The following is a 16188-nucleotide window of genomic DNA, read 5'->3' as shown; positions in this document are numbered from 1 at the left end:
AAGTTTGTATATGAAAACACACGATACATGCATTTAATGTGCAATTAGCATCAAGAATGTGTCAGAAAGAGGGCGGAGCAAAAACAAATCTGTCAGTACAAGGCACTTTTCATGAACAGGGTCTACAACATTAAAATGATCTAATTATTTATTTTCTTTTTCAAAAATTAGTAAGTGAAAGGAGGTGCTTAACCGTCAGAAAATTGTAACAAAAATATACAACTAAAAATTTTATATAATTTGAGTTGTTTATTTTCTATTCATTTTCCAACCCGGTTACTAAAATTTTAGGTATAAATTCTGGTTAGTTTAATAACAAGAAGGGGAAAAAAAGTAAATCCTGTAACTATTAATTAAATGACAATAGCAAAATAAAAAAAATTTAAATTCACCCATCCTATATCCAACACTTAAAGCAGGAATATAGATATCAATGTGTTTAAAGCAAAGTGCACCGTATTCTTGGAATACGTCTGTTTAGTCGTCTGATCACATAAGAAAAGCATGTGTTCAGGACCAATAACAAACCCGTTCTCAATACAAACACAGATGTTTACTTTGAACAACAGAAAAACTAGCATGTGTACAGTTATTAGCAAGTGTCTGCTTGTAAGCTCCATTGAAGCTTGTTGGTATATGGAAAGCCAGAGTGGTCAATCCATACAGCACCATCTTTCAAAGGAACAACCAATATCCCAGCACCAAACGGGGGCTTGTAGGAAATGCGGTTTAATAACGTTGTTTAATAATGTGTTTGTGCCTGTGACTGTTTGGCTGGGCAAAATAAAAGAGAGGCTGTGTGAAAACAGCACACATTTGCAGTTTATCTGCATTTATGCTGACTTTCTTGACCTATAAATGTTCTTGCGAGAAAACATCTTGGTGTTGAATGATATAAAAGTGCATGTGTGCACAGCAGGGGATATAAAAGAGTTTTGAAGTAGTTGAGGAAGTGCACTGGACTCTTGGCTGGTTTGAGTAACGTAGACCGTTGGATGTTCTGGCATGTCTGTTCTCATTTCATGAGCCGCGCTGACACCTCCATCTTCATACACTCCTGATGGTCATGCGGGGACAATGGAGTCTTCCGCCCCTTTCTGTCTCATCCAATCACAGCAGACACCCACCGAGCTGTCAGCGGGTTTTCACTTGCACTGCTTTTATATGAGACCCTGTGCGAACACAGATGCACACACACTGCCAGAGATTTCATTACTCTTGGAACTGACGATGGGACCCAGACCTTCTCATTGAGCCTTGCAAAGAGCTCTGAATGTGAGTATGAAGGTGATCCGTTCATATGAGAGCTCAGAATCACCATGCAGAACTAAATGTACTTGCACAGATTGCAGTCTAAAAAAAAAAAAACAAGCACAATCGCCTACATACAGAGAGGCACAAAGCCTATGAGCACTTAAAAGTAAGAATATTTAAGGGAATTATTTAATTCAAGCTTTCATCATTTACTCAGTCATGTTGTTCCAAACTTCTTCGACTTTCATTGTTCTGTAAAACTTTTGAAGAGTGTTTATGCTGCTCTTTTCCACAAACAAAAAGACAGACTGTCAAGCTTCAAAATGCACAAAAACACTATTTAAAAAATCATTATAAAAGCACCATCAAAGTGGTCTATAAGACACATGCACTGCATTTCAAGACTTGTGAAATAAGGGCAGACTGAATTTAAGTTTTAATTCATTGAAAAGCTGATAATCTTCTTTTTAGCACAAAGATGTAGATGACACCAAATGCCATTACAGCTAAGTTTTTATACATACATGTATATAATTTCAGTATATTTTATTTTAAGTTTAAAAAAAATCTAAGTCAAAAATGTTATAAATATATAAATAAATGAAAATCATCATACTGATATGGAATGACAAGATAGTGAGAAAATAATGACAATTAAATTTTTGACCGGAAATTTAATACAACTATCCTAACTAAAAACTAAGCTTGGCCACTTTAAAAGTGTAGCATCTGTAAAGGCACGTGCACACCATACTGACACAGCTCAATGCGACACATATCAGCTTACAAACACGCCACTAAATCCAAGCTCCGCTGAGGAGCAACGTCAAGCCACTCAAGATCATCACTCAAGCTATAGATAAGGAAAGATCTCATGCAAGCAAATCTCAGACTACTCAGAGACTCCGCCAGCATATCCTCTCTATCTCACATACACACAAAACTAAACTTGAGATAAGCCTCGAGCTCATGCAAGCAAAGCTCCTCTCACACATTTATTAGTTACACATACATGCACACATATGCTAGCACTGCTAAGGGAGGCTTTTCACACTGAGATGCACTTACAAGATTGAAGGGATGGCCTGACATGTGCTCAAAGCGCTTTCGGAAAGAAAGAAAGAAAGAAAGAAAGAAAGAAAGAAAGAAAGAAAAACACAGAGGTGTTGGGGAAGAAAACAGAATCTAGTGATAAACAAAGTAATGATAATGTTTTTTTTTGTGTGAGAAATATTTGATATTCAGGAGACAACAAAGGAGACAAAAAGGCAGGATGAAAAAAAAGACAAGAAAAGACAGAATTAGAGGAGTGTGTAAACAAATGTTGAAGAGAAGGGAAGTCACAGACATGGTTGGAGTATCAAGCAGTGTCAGAACATCACTTATGGTGGTATAAAGTAGCATGAGCTACAAAAAGAAGAGACTTGAGATGATTAGGAATAAGGATGCACGTTATATCTCTACATGAAACTGCTGGAAAGTGCTGTACTTATATTAGAATAAGCAAAATGCTAACATCAGACCAACGTCCCTTTCAGGGAAAGTCTGTTCACCTGGTGGCCATCTATTTCAAGCATCCTAGCCCACATCCTATATAAATAAATCCGGAATGATCAAAATCTGCTTTCCACCCTCACAAATAAATAACATTTCAAATTAGCAAAAGAATGTGACATGAACGATCCCATAAATGTTGTTTCTTATGCTCAGATTGCGTTAAAAAGCACACATCTTCTATTAAAAAAGCAGGATTATTCTGCTACAGTATATGGTGCATTGCACTTTCTCCCATTCATAAGTATTTGAGTTGACTTTGAGAGTCTTTGTAAATCTATAGTATTTGATCAAACTCTACTGGAGTGAACTTTAAACGATTGTTGAATATCTTTTCTCACTTGCATTTGAGTGCCTGTTAACATAATTGCGCTGTTGAAGTGTTTCAAATGAGTCAAATATAAGATTCTGATTTATTTAGGATGCTGTTGTTGAAGGTAGAGGCCTATGTTGACCGTAGTCTCGCTCAGGTCTGAAGCTGAGCTAATATCTTCCCCCACCAGCACTCGACAGAGGAAAACTCGACAGGTGAAATGCACTTGAGCGAACATTCAGTTCACTGTCATTGTATTAAGTGCTGTCAGCTAAGCGCTAACGGCGTGCCAGTCATTGTAATGGCTTGTTATGCTTTCTCAACTGCTTAGCTGACAAGACCCAGTGTATTTGCTAGCTGTGATGCTGTGATAAGTGTCTGCATACCTTCTTGAGTTGACTATCAAGTTTGGTGTATTCCTCTTTCTTCTGCTCAAGCGCGATTTCGAGACTCTTCAGCTTGGAGTCCTTCTTCAGTCCAGAGGAGGCCAGGGACGAGGCGTGCTCCTTCAGGTCCAACAGAGAGGCCTGAGGGCGAAGGAAAGGAAGGTTAAATCAGAGAGCACTTATTGAACAATGTACCTCTGAGTGCAGACGATCAGATTCAGGCAGGGGGAAGAAAGGCTAATGAGAAGCAGGACGAGACTTTGTTAATGTCATGCCACAGTCCCTGATTGCATTGAAATAACCTGAGCACAAACACATGTAAATATGCGGATTGGAACCACAGCCAGACAGTTTTGAGCCAAATTCAACATCAGGAAGCACGAGGAGCCAAGAAAAATTGCCATGTGACAGTTTTTTTTTTTTTTTTTTTTAAATGCACATTTGTATACAAACTCAAATCAGATTGGATCAAAAAATCTGGACTTGGTTTAGAAACAAAAACATTTAAAGAGACAGTTCACTCCAATTTAAAAACTCATTTATTCACCCTCATGCTGTTCCAAATCAGCATGATTGTCTTTCTTTGGTGTAACTGTATAATGAATTGAGATTAGAGCTTTCCAGTTTATAAAAGGATGCAAAAGCACCATAAATGTGGCTCATATGTCTCCTACACCACTTTCTAAATCTTTTGAAATCATACATTGGCTTTATATGACAAACAGACCAAAATTTTCCTTGTTATTCACTGAAAATATTCACATTCCCCATTATGAGTTCATAAAGAGTTCATTAGAGCAAGTAAATCATTCTTATGAGTCAAATATTTTCAATGAAATTCAATCTTTTGATCAAGTTTTAAATGATTTGTTCATAAATTAGATGATCCAGTTTGAGTTCAGCTCACTGACTCTCTTACTGGAAGCTTGAATTATGGTCTATTTCTCACCCAAAGCAATCATATGAATTCAGAAGGCTTTGAATATAGCACTATAAGTTACATGGACTGCTTTATGATACTATTATGGTGATTTTGAATCCTTTTTGACTAGAGCAAAGCTCCAGTCCTGGGTGAACTGTTCCTTTAATTTCACAAAAATCCTTTAAGAGGAATAAAGTGATAAAATAAGAAACAGGAGGACGATTTAGAGTTACAGTAGCTGTTACATCTCAATAGTAATATTACAAACATCGTGTAATATTACAATGGCCTCTGCACATATGCAGTTCATCAGCTCTGTTTTTTTTAAGCAGAGTCTCAGGCACACTGTTAAAACTGCAGCCCTCCATCCATGATGCCTTTCCTGCAGTTTCCGCTTTCAGTCAGAGAGCCCCACAATTTCACACTCGACTGGAGTCCACGGACCAAAATATACACTTAATGTTCATACTACCGCCCCGCGTTCTCTTGAGTTGGTAAAGAAAACAGGAGAGGGGAATGATGGGATGTGCTGAACTCCACACTTTATGATTAGAGCGTAGGAGGGGAGGCTGAAAGAGCTTGGAGTGAAGAGGTCACAGCTCAGGAACAACACAATGCAGGAAAAACAAGGAGAGGGATATACAGGGACGCTGAGCGATGGGAGGCTGCTGCATGCAGCTCAGGACAGCAGCTGTGATCCAATGCAAATATCCAGGACACTGACGCTCTGCTTTTTTATGTGCAGCAGATGGACATGGGTGGATCTTATGAAATCTGTTGGCACGAGATGTCTGGGGCACAATTAAACCCAAAATCAAAAGAAATAAATATAAAAAATATAGATTTTACTACAATAAAATTTATATACAGGTACACATCTATACGTATATATATATATATATATACACACACACACACACAAACTACTGAACTATTGTTTAAAATGTAAATGGTTTTATAATGTTTATGAAGGAAGTCTCTTATTGCTCACAAAGGCTGCATTTATTCAAAATTGCAGTACAAATATTAATGATTTATTACTACTATATGACTGTTTATTTCTTTGATAGATGATAGATAAAATATACAAATATTTTTATGTATTTTATAACTCAATTTAATGTGTCTGAATAAAAGCATTTATATTTACCATATATTAAGTATTTCTTTAAATGTATAAATAAATAAACAAGTATTGCTTTGACATCACTGTACTCTATAAACTATATATTTACTGACATTTGAATGATACTGTATGTCACTGTATTACTGTAACTGTAATACAGTAAAAAAAATAATTAAGAATACTAATTTTTGGGGGGTACTGTGGTTAGTTGTCATTAAGGTGCTTTGCACTGTAATTATTTTAAATCTCCAATTTGACTACATCTTATAATTTAAATATAATTATATAATTTCTCATTTTTCTTTTTGATTTTGGTGTCAACCATGATTTCATGAGATTCACCCACATGCTATGGAATTTCTACTGACGTTTGGAAGCAAATGGAAATGGAAAGGGACACAAAGATACAGATGATAAGAAACTACTGTATGGGGGTGAGACGGGAAGTGGTTTAGTGGTGGGGATGTGCATCGTCCATGTTCTAGAGGCAGACAGCGGAGAGGAATGCAGAGATCACAGCAAACAAGAATAACCTGAATAATAAAACAACCACAATGCTGTGGGAAAGATGGGGTACATATACAGTGCAAATGCAGTCATTAGAGGGATACTTCATCCAAAAATAAACATTTGGTCATCATTTACTACAGAGCCTTATGACTGTTGTTATTCCATGGAATGTATATGGGAGAATTTATCCATTACAACAGGATCCTTGAGTCAGTGAGCTGAATGTTCAAATAATTCACACTAGTTTCTGGTCTGGATCTTTGCATTGAAATGATCCAGTTCACAGAACTGGTCTGGATGACACCAAGATTATTCATCAAGAAACAAAGTGAAATGAAATAAAAATAACATGCAGGACACATTACAATAAGAATTTGAGGAAATGTGCTTTAAAATAATGCTGCAATGCAAAACATTTAAACTATCCTGTACATCATAAACCACTTATGGTGCATTTTTGTCCTTTATAAAGCCTGAAATTTTCAGAGAGCTTCAGCAAGCGAAACAACTGTTTAAAATGTCTCTATTCGTGAATCATGCAGGTTTGGATCAGCATGATGGGAGTTAACGATGACCAAACTTTAATTTATAAATCAACCTTTTATACTGACGTAAGGGCTATTGGAGAGATGCTAGACAAAACACAAGAAAGTGTGAGAAGATAGAGAAAAAGGATAGAAGGAAAAAGGCAAAAAAGTGAACAACAGAGCAGAGTTGAAGACAGAAAGAGAAATGAGCAGTTGCTCTCTGGGAAGGGCCGTTCCCTCACATTTAGAATCTGCCATTTATCTTCATGACCTACACACACACACACACAGGACTCTCAGTGTTGCGGGTCCAGCATGTCTGTTCTCATCACTACAGCTCCTCTGGGGTTGTGCAGACAGCTACAAAATCAGTCTGTCTCTATCAAGCCTGAGCACCTCGTCCAACAGTGCAATCTAAGGAAGACGTTTCTAATGCTGCCTGGGATCTGCTTCAACCTCTTTAATCCACACTTGACACATTATAGAGGATTACTGCATTATAAATGCAAAAACCACCATCTGAACTAACATGATGAATGCAAAATTGCACAAGACGTCTGCTGGACGCCAACCTGTGAGCGATTTGTTGGTCATTTGAATGTTTGTTTGCACAGAACAAAAACCTGTAACATGACTTGCTTTCACAAATGCAAGATATAATCATACAGAAACAATCCAGGCTAATCTTTTGCAAATATGTGCAAAAATTTCACAGACAAATCCAAATGATTCATACAATAATAGTTTACCGTTTAATTACAGTTCTCCTGATAACAGAGATTTAGTTGAGGATCGTTAGGATTAGTTGTGGAGTTTAGTCGAGCGAACAGGCCACAATTCATGACTGCAATATTTACACCGCAAACCCAAACTTCTGTTCACAAATATGCAGAAAGATTACACAAATCTGAACATATGTTTGCAAGATGACATTGCAGTTTAAAAGAATAGTTGACCCAAAAATGAAGATTTGCACCCTCAGAACATCCAAGATAGAGAGGATTTTGTTTCTTCATTTTAACGGATCACTTGCTAACCAATGGATCCTCTTCAGTCAGAACGACTGTGCTTGATCTGTGCATACTTCTCTCCTGATTCAGATGAGACAATAATTTCACTGGAGAAAGCCGTATGGACAGAGTATTTTAGCCAGAATCAACAGTCTGAATGCCTTTCACTTCACAGTCTTGTTAATTATTGTGGTGTTTTTATCTGCTGTTTGATTCTCATTCTGACGGCACCCATTTACTGGTGAACAAGTGATGTAATGACACATTTCTCCAAATCTGTTCTGATAAACAAAACAAACTCATCTAAATCTTGGATGACCTGAGAGAAAGTTTTCAGCAAGTTTTTGTTTTAATTGACCTATTATTTGGTCATCAACAATAAATGATGTTGTAGACAAGATATTGGTAAAAAAAATGACCAAGGTGAATACAAGGTGGAAATCTTTCCAAAAACACTGCAGATTGGGAAAAATCATCAATTTCATACAATACTGGCATTAATAAAGCATTCGTTTGTTCATGAAAAAACAAGTTCTCACCTCACGATCGGACAGCTCTCCCTGCAGTAAGCTGACTCTCTCTTTCAGCTCTTTGAGCTCTTTCTTGCTGCTGTCCAGTTCTTCGCTCTTCTCTCTCTCGTCTCTATCCCTCTGTTCCTTCATACGCTCGATAATACGCTCCTACAAACATCACACACCAAAAAAAATACATGTTAAGCGTGTGATTTAGAATCAAAGAGAAAAAGAATCATTTACTCACCCTCAAGTTGTTACAAACCCATTTGACTTTCTTTTGTGGAACACAAAATTAGTTTTCTATACAGTACAATATGCAATCGCATGAAAGATCATAAATAAATAGTTACAGTAAATTACACCCTGTTCCTTTCACCTTTTGTGTTCCATGGTAAAAACATGAGTAAATAATGACAAACCTTTCAAATGTACCAAAACCTAACACAAACTACCTATTCACAGCAAAGTTAATAATAATATTATTGATATAAGAAGTAAATATGACTATTATGATTATTATAATTTATTCTCATTGTTGTTTAAGTACTGTTGTTTAAATATAACTTAAAATTAAAAGTATTACGTTATTTTTAATAAATAAATAAATATTAATCTAACGCAATAAGCTATTATTATTATCATTAGTATTATTATTATTATTATTATATATAATCAAATATAATATTTAATACTAATAAATCAATACATATAAAGATTAAAAAAATAAAAAAATTATAGATTAAATAAAAAAGTAGCACAAGCAAAGAGGAAATGAAATTTGTGGTTTATGTAAGGGTTGTAAAATTTACCCAAAAACAACAGCAGAAAAGCTTAGAAAGCGCAGGCACACCAATTCCTTAATTCCCATTTTAAGCATAACCCTGCACAGCTAGTGGAACATATCTGAATGAACACATTTGGCGTACGATCCATTAATCTCACACATGTGTCAACTTTAGCCAGGTGTTGGAACTTTCGGCTGCGTCTGCTTTCAGAAAATGGAAGTAACTTTAGTAGAAATGAGTCAGATCTTATGTGAACGGCTACTATGCTGCATTGTACTCGCACTTTAATAAAGTCGCAAAAAAAAAAAAAACACCTTTAATAATAATTCAGAGAGGGAAAAGAGCAATAACACACAGAGCAATAACGTGAGACAATAAGAGGTCTGAGGAAAGAGTGTTTTGGCGAAGCCTTGCATTCGCAGTCGATGGCCTGTGAAAGAGGACGGCTGGAATCATAGAGAGCACCAGCCTCCAGCACTTTCACACCCACGCCGGCCAAAACTCACACACCGAGCGGCCGAACCGGACAATAATAACACTGCTCTTTTTCAGGCCCGCACTGCATTTCTCACCGCAAGGGCTGTATTTCACTCTCCTGAGCCGACGTTCCTGGCCGATCCTCGCTGAGCTGTGACATTAAGCATGACCGCTCATCACCATGCCAGCTAACTCTCACACCAAGTTCACAATTTGCATTGAACGGCATCTGAGGCATGTGAAATGGAAAACTGCATGTGTTTAAGTAGGGTAAGACAGATACACTCTGCAAATGTCTGTGTGAGGGAACGTGCTGCAAAAGTGCATACGTGTCCGCCTGTGTTTGAGTATGTGTGTACAGTAAAAGAGCCAGAGCTCTCTTTTTCAATATGCAGATGGCTGACAAAGTTCATTTCCGTCCCTCAGGTGGGAGGAACAGGAGGCCCAAACCTCAGCGCGTGAGGGTATGTGAGCGAGATGAAGTGGGCAAACGCAGAACAGCAGATCGCTGCCAAACTGCGGGTGTGTAAGACAATGTTAATAACCGCCGGGGTTAATTCATTCATATTCATGAGCTGGAGTTCAGGGGGCAGGTGGTGAGGGAGGATATGTTGATTCGGAGAACTGCGTCATTCTGGTAGCCCATGACCTGAAATGTTCAGTGAACTCCGTGTACGCGTTGGTGACGACGATAGCACATGTGATGTGAGTTGATGAGAAGCGACAGGGATTGACCTGTGGATCCGTACGCTTGCTGCGAGGTCAATCATGGTGTGAGGATGACTGAGTCCTTACATAAGAGTGTGTGACAGAACAATCTTCACCGCTGTCACACACACTCACAGCGGTTCACGTCACCTGTGATATCATGTCTCTGAGGGAGACAACACAAGCTACCACATCCAGTTTAGTTATTAATAATAGCACCATTTGTACAGATGATAATAATAATAATGAACGACTTTATGTAATATTATTCGAATGTATAAATAATAATAAATAATTTACAAAATTACTACTACTACTACAATGACTAATAATAATCAAACAACAAAAAACTAAATGCAATATTAATATAATATTAACAAAAAGTGTTAGACTACACATTAATATTACACATAAAATAATCTAAATTGTAGTTAGAAAATGCTACTAGTTTACTGCCAATAATAAACAACATTTATATAATATTTACTATTAGTATTAGATCATATATTATTATTTAATATGAATATTAATGGTTGTTATTATTATTAATAATAATAATAATAATAATAGTACAGTAACACAAACAACAACAAATTAGTGTATTATTAATAAAATGTTAAATATAAATAAGAATAACTAATTTACACAATTAACTGGTATTACTACAACTATTAAATATTATCATAATATTTACAAGTTTAATTTAATAAGTATTCATTTTCACATGAATTGTAATTAGAAAATGCTATGACTATTACTACTAGTAGCGATATTAATAATAATAGTAATAATAATAATAAACTAGTTATATTTATATACTATTTTCTAATAGTATTAGGTTGTAGATTCATATTAGGTATGGGTATTAATTATTATTATTAACTGCTCTAGATTCCACCTGCTCTGATGGCAATACTTCCAGAAAATACAAAAAATTAGGGATGAATGCAAAAGTAATAATTAACATCTGTAACGTCAATCCTGTTTGCTTTGCTCTGGACACTCAAGGGTGAGAGTCATACCAATGAAAATGTTGGCATTGTGGCAACACTAAAACAGTCAACTAGTTTTCAGTGGCCGTAAATGAATCTGTGGTCATGTGAGTGTTCGTGGGTGTCCACCTTCTCAGCCAGGGCCTCCTCCAGCGTGGTGAGGGCCGTGTCCGTGTTTGAAGTGTCTGTCTGCAGGGACTTGACGCGCTCCTTCAGGCTGGTCATCTGCTTCTCCTTATCCTTCAGCTGCTCCTGCAGGTTCTCAATCTGCACAGAGAGAGAGAGAGAGAGACAGTTTTACAACATCAAACTGATCCAGATGAAGACATATCTATTAAAGCACAATAAACAACATTTACTCACACTTATGCTCAGAGTAGACTAAGTGAAGCCATTTTTCATTTTATTTTCAGCACATGCACTTACAGCAACTCTGTATACAACAACATTAGCAACGAGGGGAGGGTCGGATCGGTTAACAACAATCTATTTTTTTTCCACTGTTCAGCTGAAAATAAATAATGACCTCATTAGAAGCATATTCAGAACTAATTCTCTTCATAAACTTTCCTTATCTGTGTGCGCGGATGGCGTGGAGCTGATGAATGGCACGGGAGAGATGGGCATTTCCACGTTTTGCTCCATTCATCATGTCCCGACAGCTCAATGAAAAGACTGACTGTTCCGGTCTACCGTCTCACATTCAATTAAACGCTGACGGATTTGATAAATAGTTGCCTTTTTTGTTTCTTATAACTGCTTTGAAACAACCTGCCGTTGATAGAGCCGCTCTGTGTGCAAACACATTTTATCAGCAGGCCTACCCTGACTGTTTAGAGTAAAAGTTCTTGGGCTGAACAAGATTCAGAGAAAATATATGGTCTTTGATATAAACATAATTGTTTTAAGATGTATATTCGGAAATGTTGGCAACAGAAATTTTGTTGCTATGGCAGTTACAAAACACTATTACAAAAACATCAGTAATTTAAATACACTTAAAAATTAAAAAATATATAATTTAACTCTACATTATATATAATATTTGCTATATATACACTTTTCATTTTTTTATTTAATTTTCAATACATTTGAAAATAACTGAAAATAATTTAAATAACTATAAAGTTATTATTACCACTATTAAGCCAATATTATATTACATTATATTGTACTATATTATTATTAATTTTCAAGACATTTGAAAACAATGAAAACTACTCACTTATTTTTTAATTGTTAACACTAACTTTAAAATAAACCAAACAATATTAGTAATCCTTTCTTCCATTTATAAATATCATTTTACATCATATATCATATATATATATTAGTGGTGGGCCGTTATCGGCGTTAATGTGCTGAGTTAACGTGAAACTCTTATCGGGCGATAAAAAAATATCGCCGTTAATCTATTCTCAAAGTTGGGTTGGGAGCTGGGTCTATACTAGGCGAGCTATGATGACTTTCACCTTGATATTTTAGCGCGGATGTATAACTAGCTGAATCTGTAGGGGGCGAGAATGAGTCTTTAAACCTGTGTGTATGCGTAATGTGAAATTACCACATCAGTCGTGACGTTCTAACATGGATGCAGCTGAAGCAGCCGGGTTTGCTTCAGGGAACTTTTTTTTTTTTTTAGAAGCCTCCCAATGGAAACCTCGACAAGATGCATGCCTGTTTCACACATAATCCGTCTGCAGTGCGTATGCAGTCCGTGTGTGTTACGTATGTGGTGCAGAAGCAGCACGGACTCCTACTCATTGTGCTTTCACACAGGACGCGTTTGCAGTCGACTACTCGGTACGTAAACGATCGCTGCACTGCTGCAGACTCAACGCTCCTGGAACGCACTGATGGACCGCAACCGTGAGAACGCTGGAATCCGTTAACATGGGTGCATAAAAAAAATACGAAACGCATACACACTGCAGACAGATTGTGCAATGAGGAATTCGTTTACAGCTTTCTCAAGCAGTTTGTGATGCATTTTGGAAACAGGAGATGAGCCCCTGGTCTAATGCACCACCTGTCTTGAGAAACGCGTTCTAAAAGACTTAACGTTACTTTTAGTCATTATTTTATTTGGGTAGCACACATATCCTGAATGCCTTCGACAGAATTTAAATGAGTCATTTTAATCTAGATTAATTCCAAAATTACAGTGAGATTAATCTAGATTAAAAAAATGTTTATATATATATATATATATATATATATATATATATATATTTATTTATTTATTTATAATTAATTTACTAAATTATTTGTTATTTTTATTAATTTATTATTCATGTTTCAAAACATTTAAGAAAATAATGAAAATAACCTCTGTAACTAAAGTAAAAATAAACCATTATAAATCACTTACAGCTTATATTACATATTTTCAATTGTTATTATCATTTATTATTAATGCTTCAAGACATTTGATAATGTGAGATTACAAATTTATAAAACGTTCAATCTAGGCTCCAATATAATAGTAGACATTTTGAGGTAATAAAGCTGACATATCCAAGAAGATCAAATCAGGAAAATCAGGTTTGTCTTCATGCACTTCCTGACTATAGGAACAGGTCCCAAGATAAAAGTGCCTGCTAAACTCAAGGCACAGCTGTGCTTTTGTCTCTATGATAATGTGAAGGTATCAGCGATACTGTCAGGCACCTCTCTATTTAAATGACACTGTTATGCTGACAAGATCAAAGATGGGAAAATGGCCAGCATCAGGCCGATCCCTGTATTGCATTTGCATGCTTTGTTTAGGTTGTCTCCACCTCTGTGTATCCCGCCACCCTTAAAATGTATATAAACTACAATGTCTTAAGGACAAGTTAGACTTTTGATGACTGCAGCGCCGCGCAGAGCATTCTCAATAAAGAATTCTGCTGAAGATTACCCAAGAGTCTCCTGGTCTTCGTTTCTGAGTTCCCAACAATAATCATTAAAAAAATAAGAAAATTCACTCATTTTTAATTTAGTAAATTAAAAACATAAAATTAGCACACCAAAAATCTTTCCTTCTTCCATTAAAAAAATATAAATATTTTTATTTTTCGGCATAACTTATATAATAAAGCTATATATTTTTTTTGTCTTTTTTTATGAATTATTATTTGAAAATAACTGAAAATGTAATGAAAATCACCTATTTAGTGGATTTTAGTTGAGTAAAAAAAAAAAAAAAAAAAAATACCCAGATATTATAAACCAAACAAAATGAATAGACTAAAAATCTGTCCTTCGGCCACATCTCCCACATCTTTTCTCTCTTTGTAGTTTTTTCTTTAAATGCCTAATCGATTTTAGAAACTTTTAAATTTTTTTTTTTTTTTCAGTGTCCGGAAAAGAGCAAGTGAAAACTGTGACAGCGGCATAATCTGGTTTCCGAACTCGACCGCTGAGAGAGATAAAGCTGTGTCGACTTATGAATTTAATTAAAAGGGTGAATGTTTGGGCAAAAGCGATTAGAAGGATAACAAACGTAGGCAGAGGGAGAAGTGAGAAGAAACCCTAGAATGAATTTGCCCTGGTTCAAAAAACGACAGTTGTTGCTCAAATAATAAAAAGTGTGGCAGGGTCTGTTGTTTTAAATAATTTTAGACATGTTTGAACAGATGTCGGGGTTAGTCTCAGCTAGTTTTAAGTGAAAAGCTGAGTGGGGGAAAAAGAAGTTCTGAATGTTCCTTTGGAATCTTGGGAGACTTTTTGTGGAATAACAACGTAGCAAAAGCAAAAACATAACAGTGCATGTCCAATATGCTCGCCTAAAAATCTCCAGCCCTTCGTTAATCAATCAAACACACAGCTGATAGCTCCACCTGTCAGACGATACAGACATTCACACACACTCCACCTCCTTCCCTTTGATATCGTCTGCGGTCGCCCATGAAACCTGATTGTGTAGCACAACCTGATTACGCTCCTCTGCCCCATTATCCAGCATCCCCCAGAGTTTTGGGTTACCCTGTGCAGCTTTGACCAGCGCACACAATACACTCATGAATATTTCATAGCGCTGGTATTATGCATGTGAAGAGTCATATGATAACAGCAATTATATTTTGGAAAACAATCAGCGCATTGAGGGGAAAACTGCGATCCTGTGTAGAGCTAAACGTGGAAAAATGCCTTCATCTACCTCATAAAGGGAAGATGGACATTCAGATCTAGATTACAGGGATCCATGTCAAGCCAAATGATGATTACGTTCAAATAGGAGCTTATTAAGCAAAAAAAAAAAAAAAAAAGGTCTGTTGGGAGAAGCTTTAAACCGGAATTCAATGACCTGGTATCTAAAATTGAGGGAAGAGCAGTGTGTAGACACACTCCCACACTCCCACAAGCTCTTCTGCCCTAATTCTGGCTTCATCCGAGAGTGTGTGAGCGGATAAAAGACAAGACGAGACTAAAAGAGCAGCCTCCCGTCAGAGATCCAAACGCTTTGAGACTTAAGGGATTTGTGTGTTTGTGAGAGAGAGAGAGAGAGGCTGGGGTTTGTCTGATTTATAAAAAGAGTGTTTTGTTTAACTTAGTGACCTGCTGCATGTCAGTGTTGCATGAACTCTGGAAACAGACAGAGAGGCACATGACACACAACAAGACAACACACATAGGCACACACACGAAAAAGATTTGAGCGTTTACAGCGGGTTGCATCAGAATTGTATGCAATGTGCAAGCCGAACAAAACATGTCAAACCCACAGAGTGGAGCGACGGGAGGGGAGATCATTTCTGCAGATTTTCAGCAGATGGGTATTAAGAAGGTTATACTGTATGTATAAGATAAACTGTTTGTTAGATGTTTCCAGCACTTTTTATTAGAAGGTTCTCTAACAGGTGTTATTTTAGTATAATTGAGAAAGTATTATAATTCTTAAAAATATTTTGAATTTAAAAAAAAATCCATTGTAATTTTCCATTTTCATTTAAATTTAGTTTGAAGTTTTAGTAATTTTCTTGTACATTTTTAGAACACACACGCTCCTCAGTAATTCAAATGAGTGTGAGGAGTTTGGCACCTGAGTGGGTGAGACCTGACAGGTAAGTGGCACGGCGCCGGTCTTTGTGTCCCACACAGAAAAATACATTTTCCTTCATTTTT

At 36.5% G+C, this 16188-nt stretch overlaps 1 protein-coding gene across 7 annotated transcripts in view; it reads right to left on the bottom strand.

Annotated features, from left to right (window-relative positions):
- LOC132098748 (ELKS/Rab6-interacting/CAST family member 1-like) overlaps positions 1–16188 on the bottom strand; it is a 201058-nt gene that overhangs the window by 133565 nt on the left and 51305 nt on the right. For 4 of the 7 annotated variants that reach the window (XM_059504906.1, XM_059504907.1, XM_059504909.1 and 1 more), the window contains 3 exons: positions 11209–11346; positions 8142–8282; positions 3508–3648 (listed from right to left, as the gene is read on the bottom strand). In XM_059504906.1, coding sequence (XP_059360889.1) covers positions 3508–3648; positions 8142–8282; positions 11209–11346 — 420 coding nt within the window. Of the gene's footprint in view, positions 1–2322; positions 2359–3507; positions 3649–8141; positions 8283–11208; positions 11347–16188 lie in introns of all 7 variants that reach the window. The other 3 variants (XM_059504904.1, XM_059504905.1, XM_059504908.1) reach the window with 1 other exon arrangement.

This window comes from Carassius carassius, chromosome 22 (assembly GCF_963082965.1).
Source record: "Carassius carassius chromosome 22, fCarCar2.1, whole genome shotgun sequence".
Lineage (NCBI taxonomy): Eukaryota > Metazoa > Chordata > Actinopteri > Cypriniformes > Cyprinidae > Carassius > Carassius carassius.
This window is presented reverse-complemented; position numbering and strand designations above follow the sequence as displayed.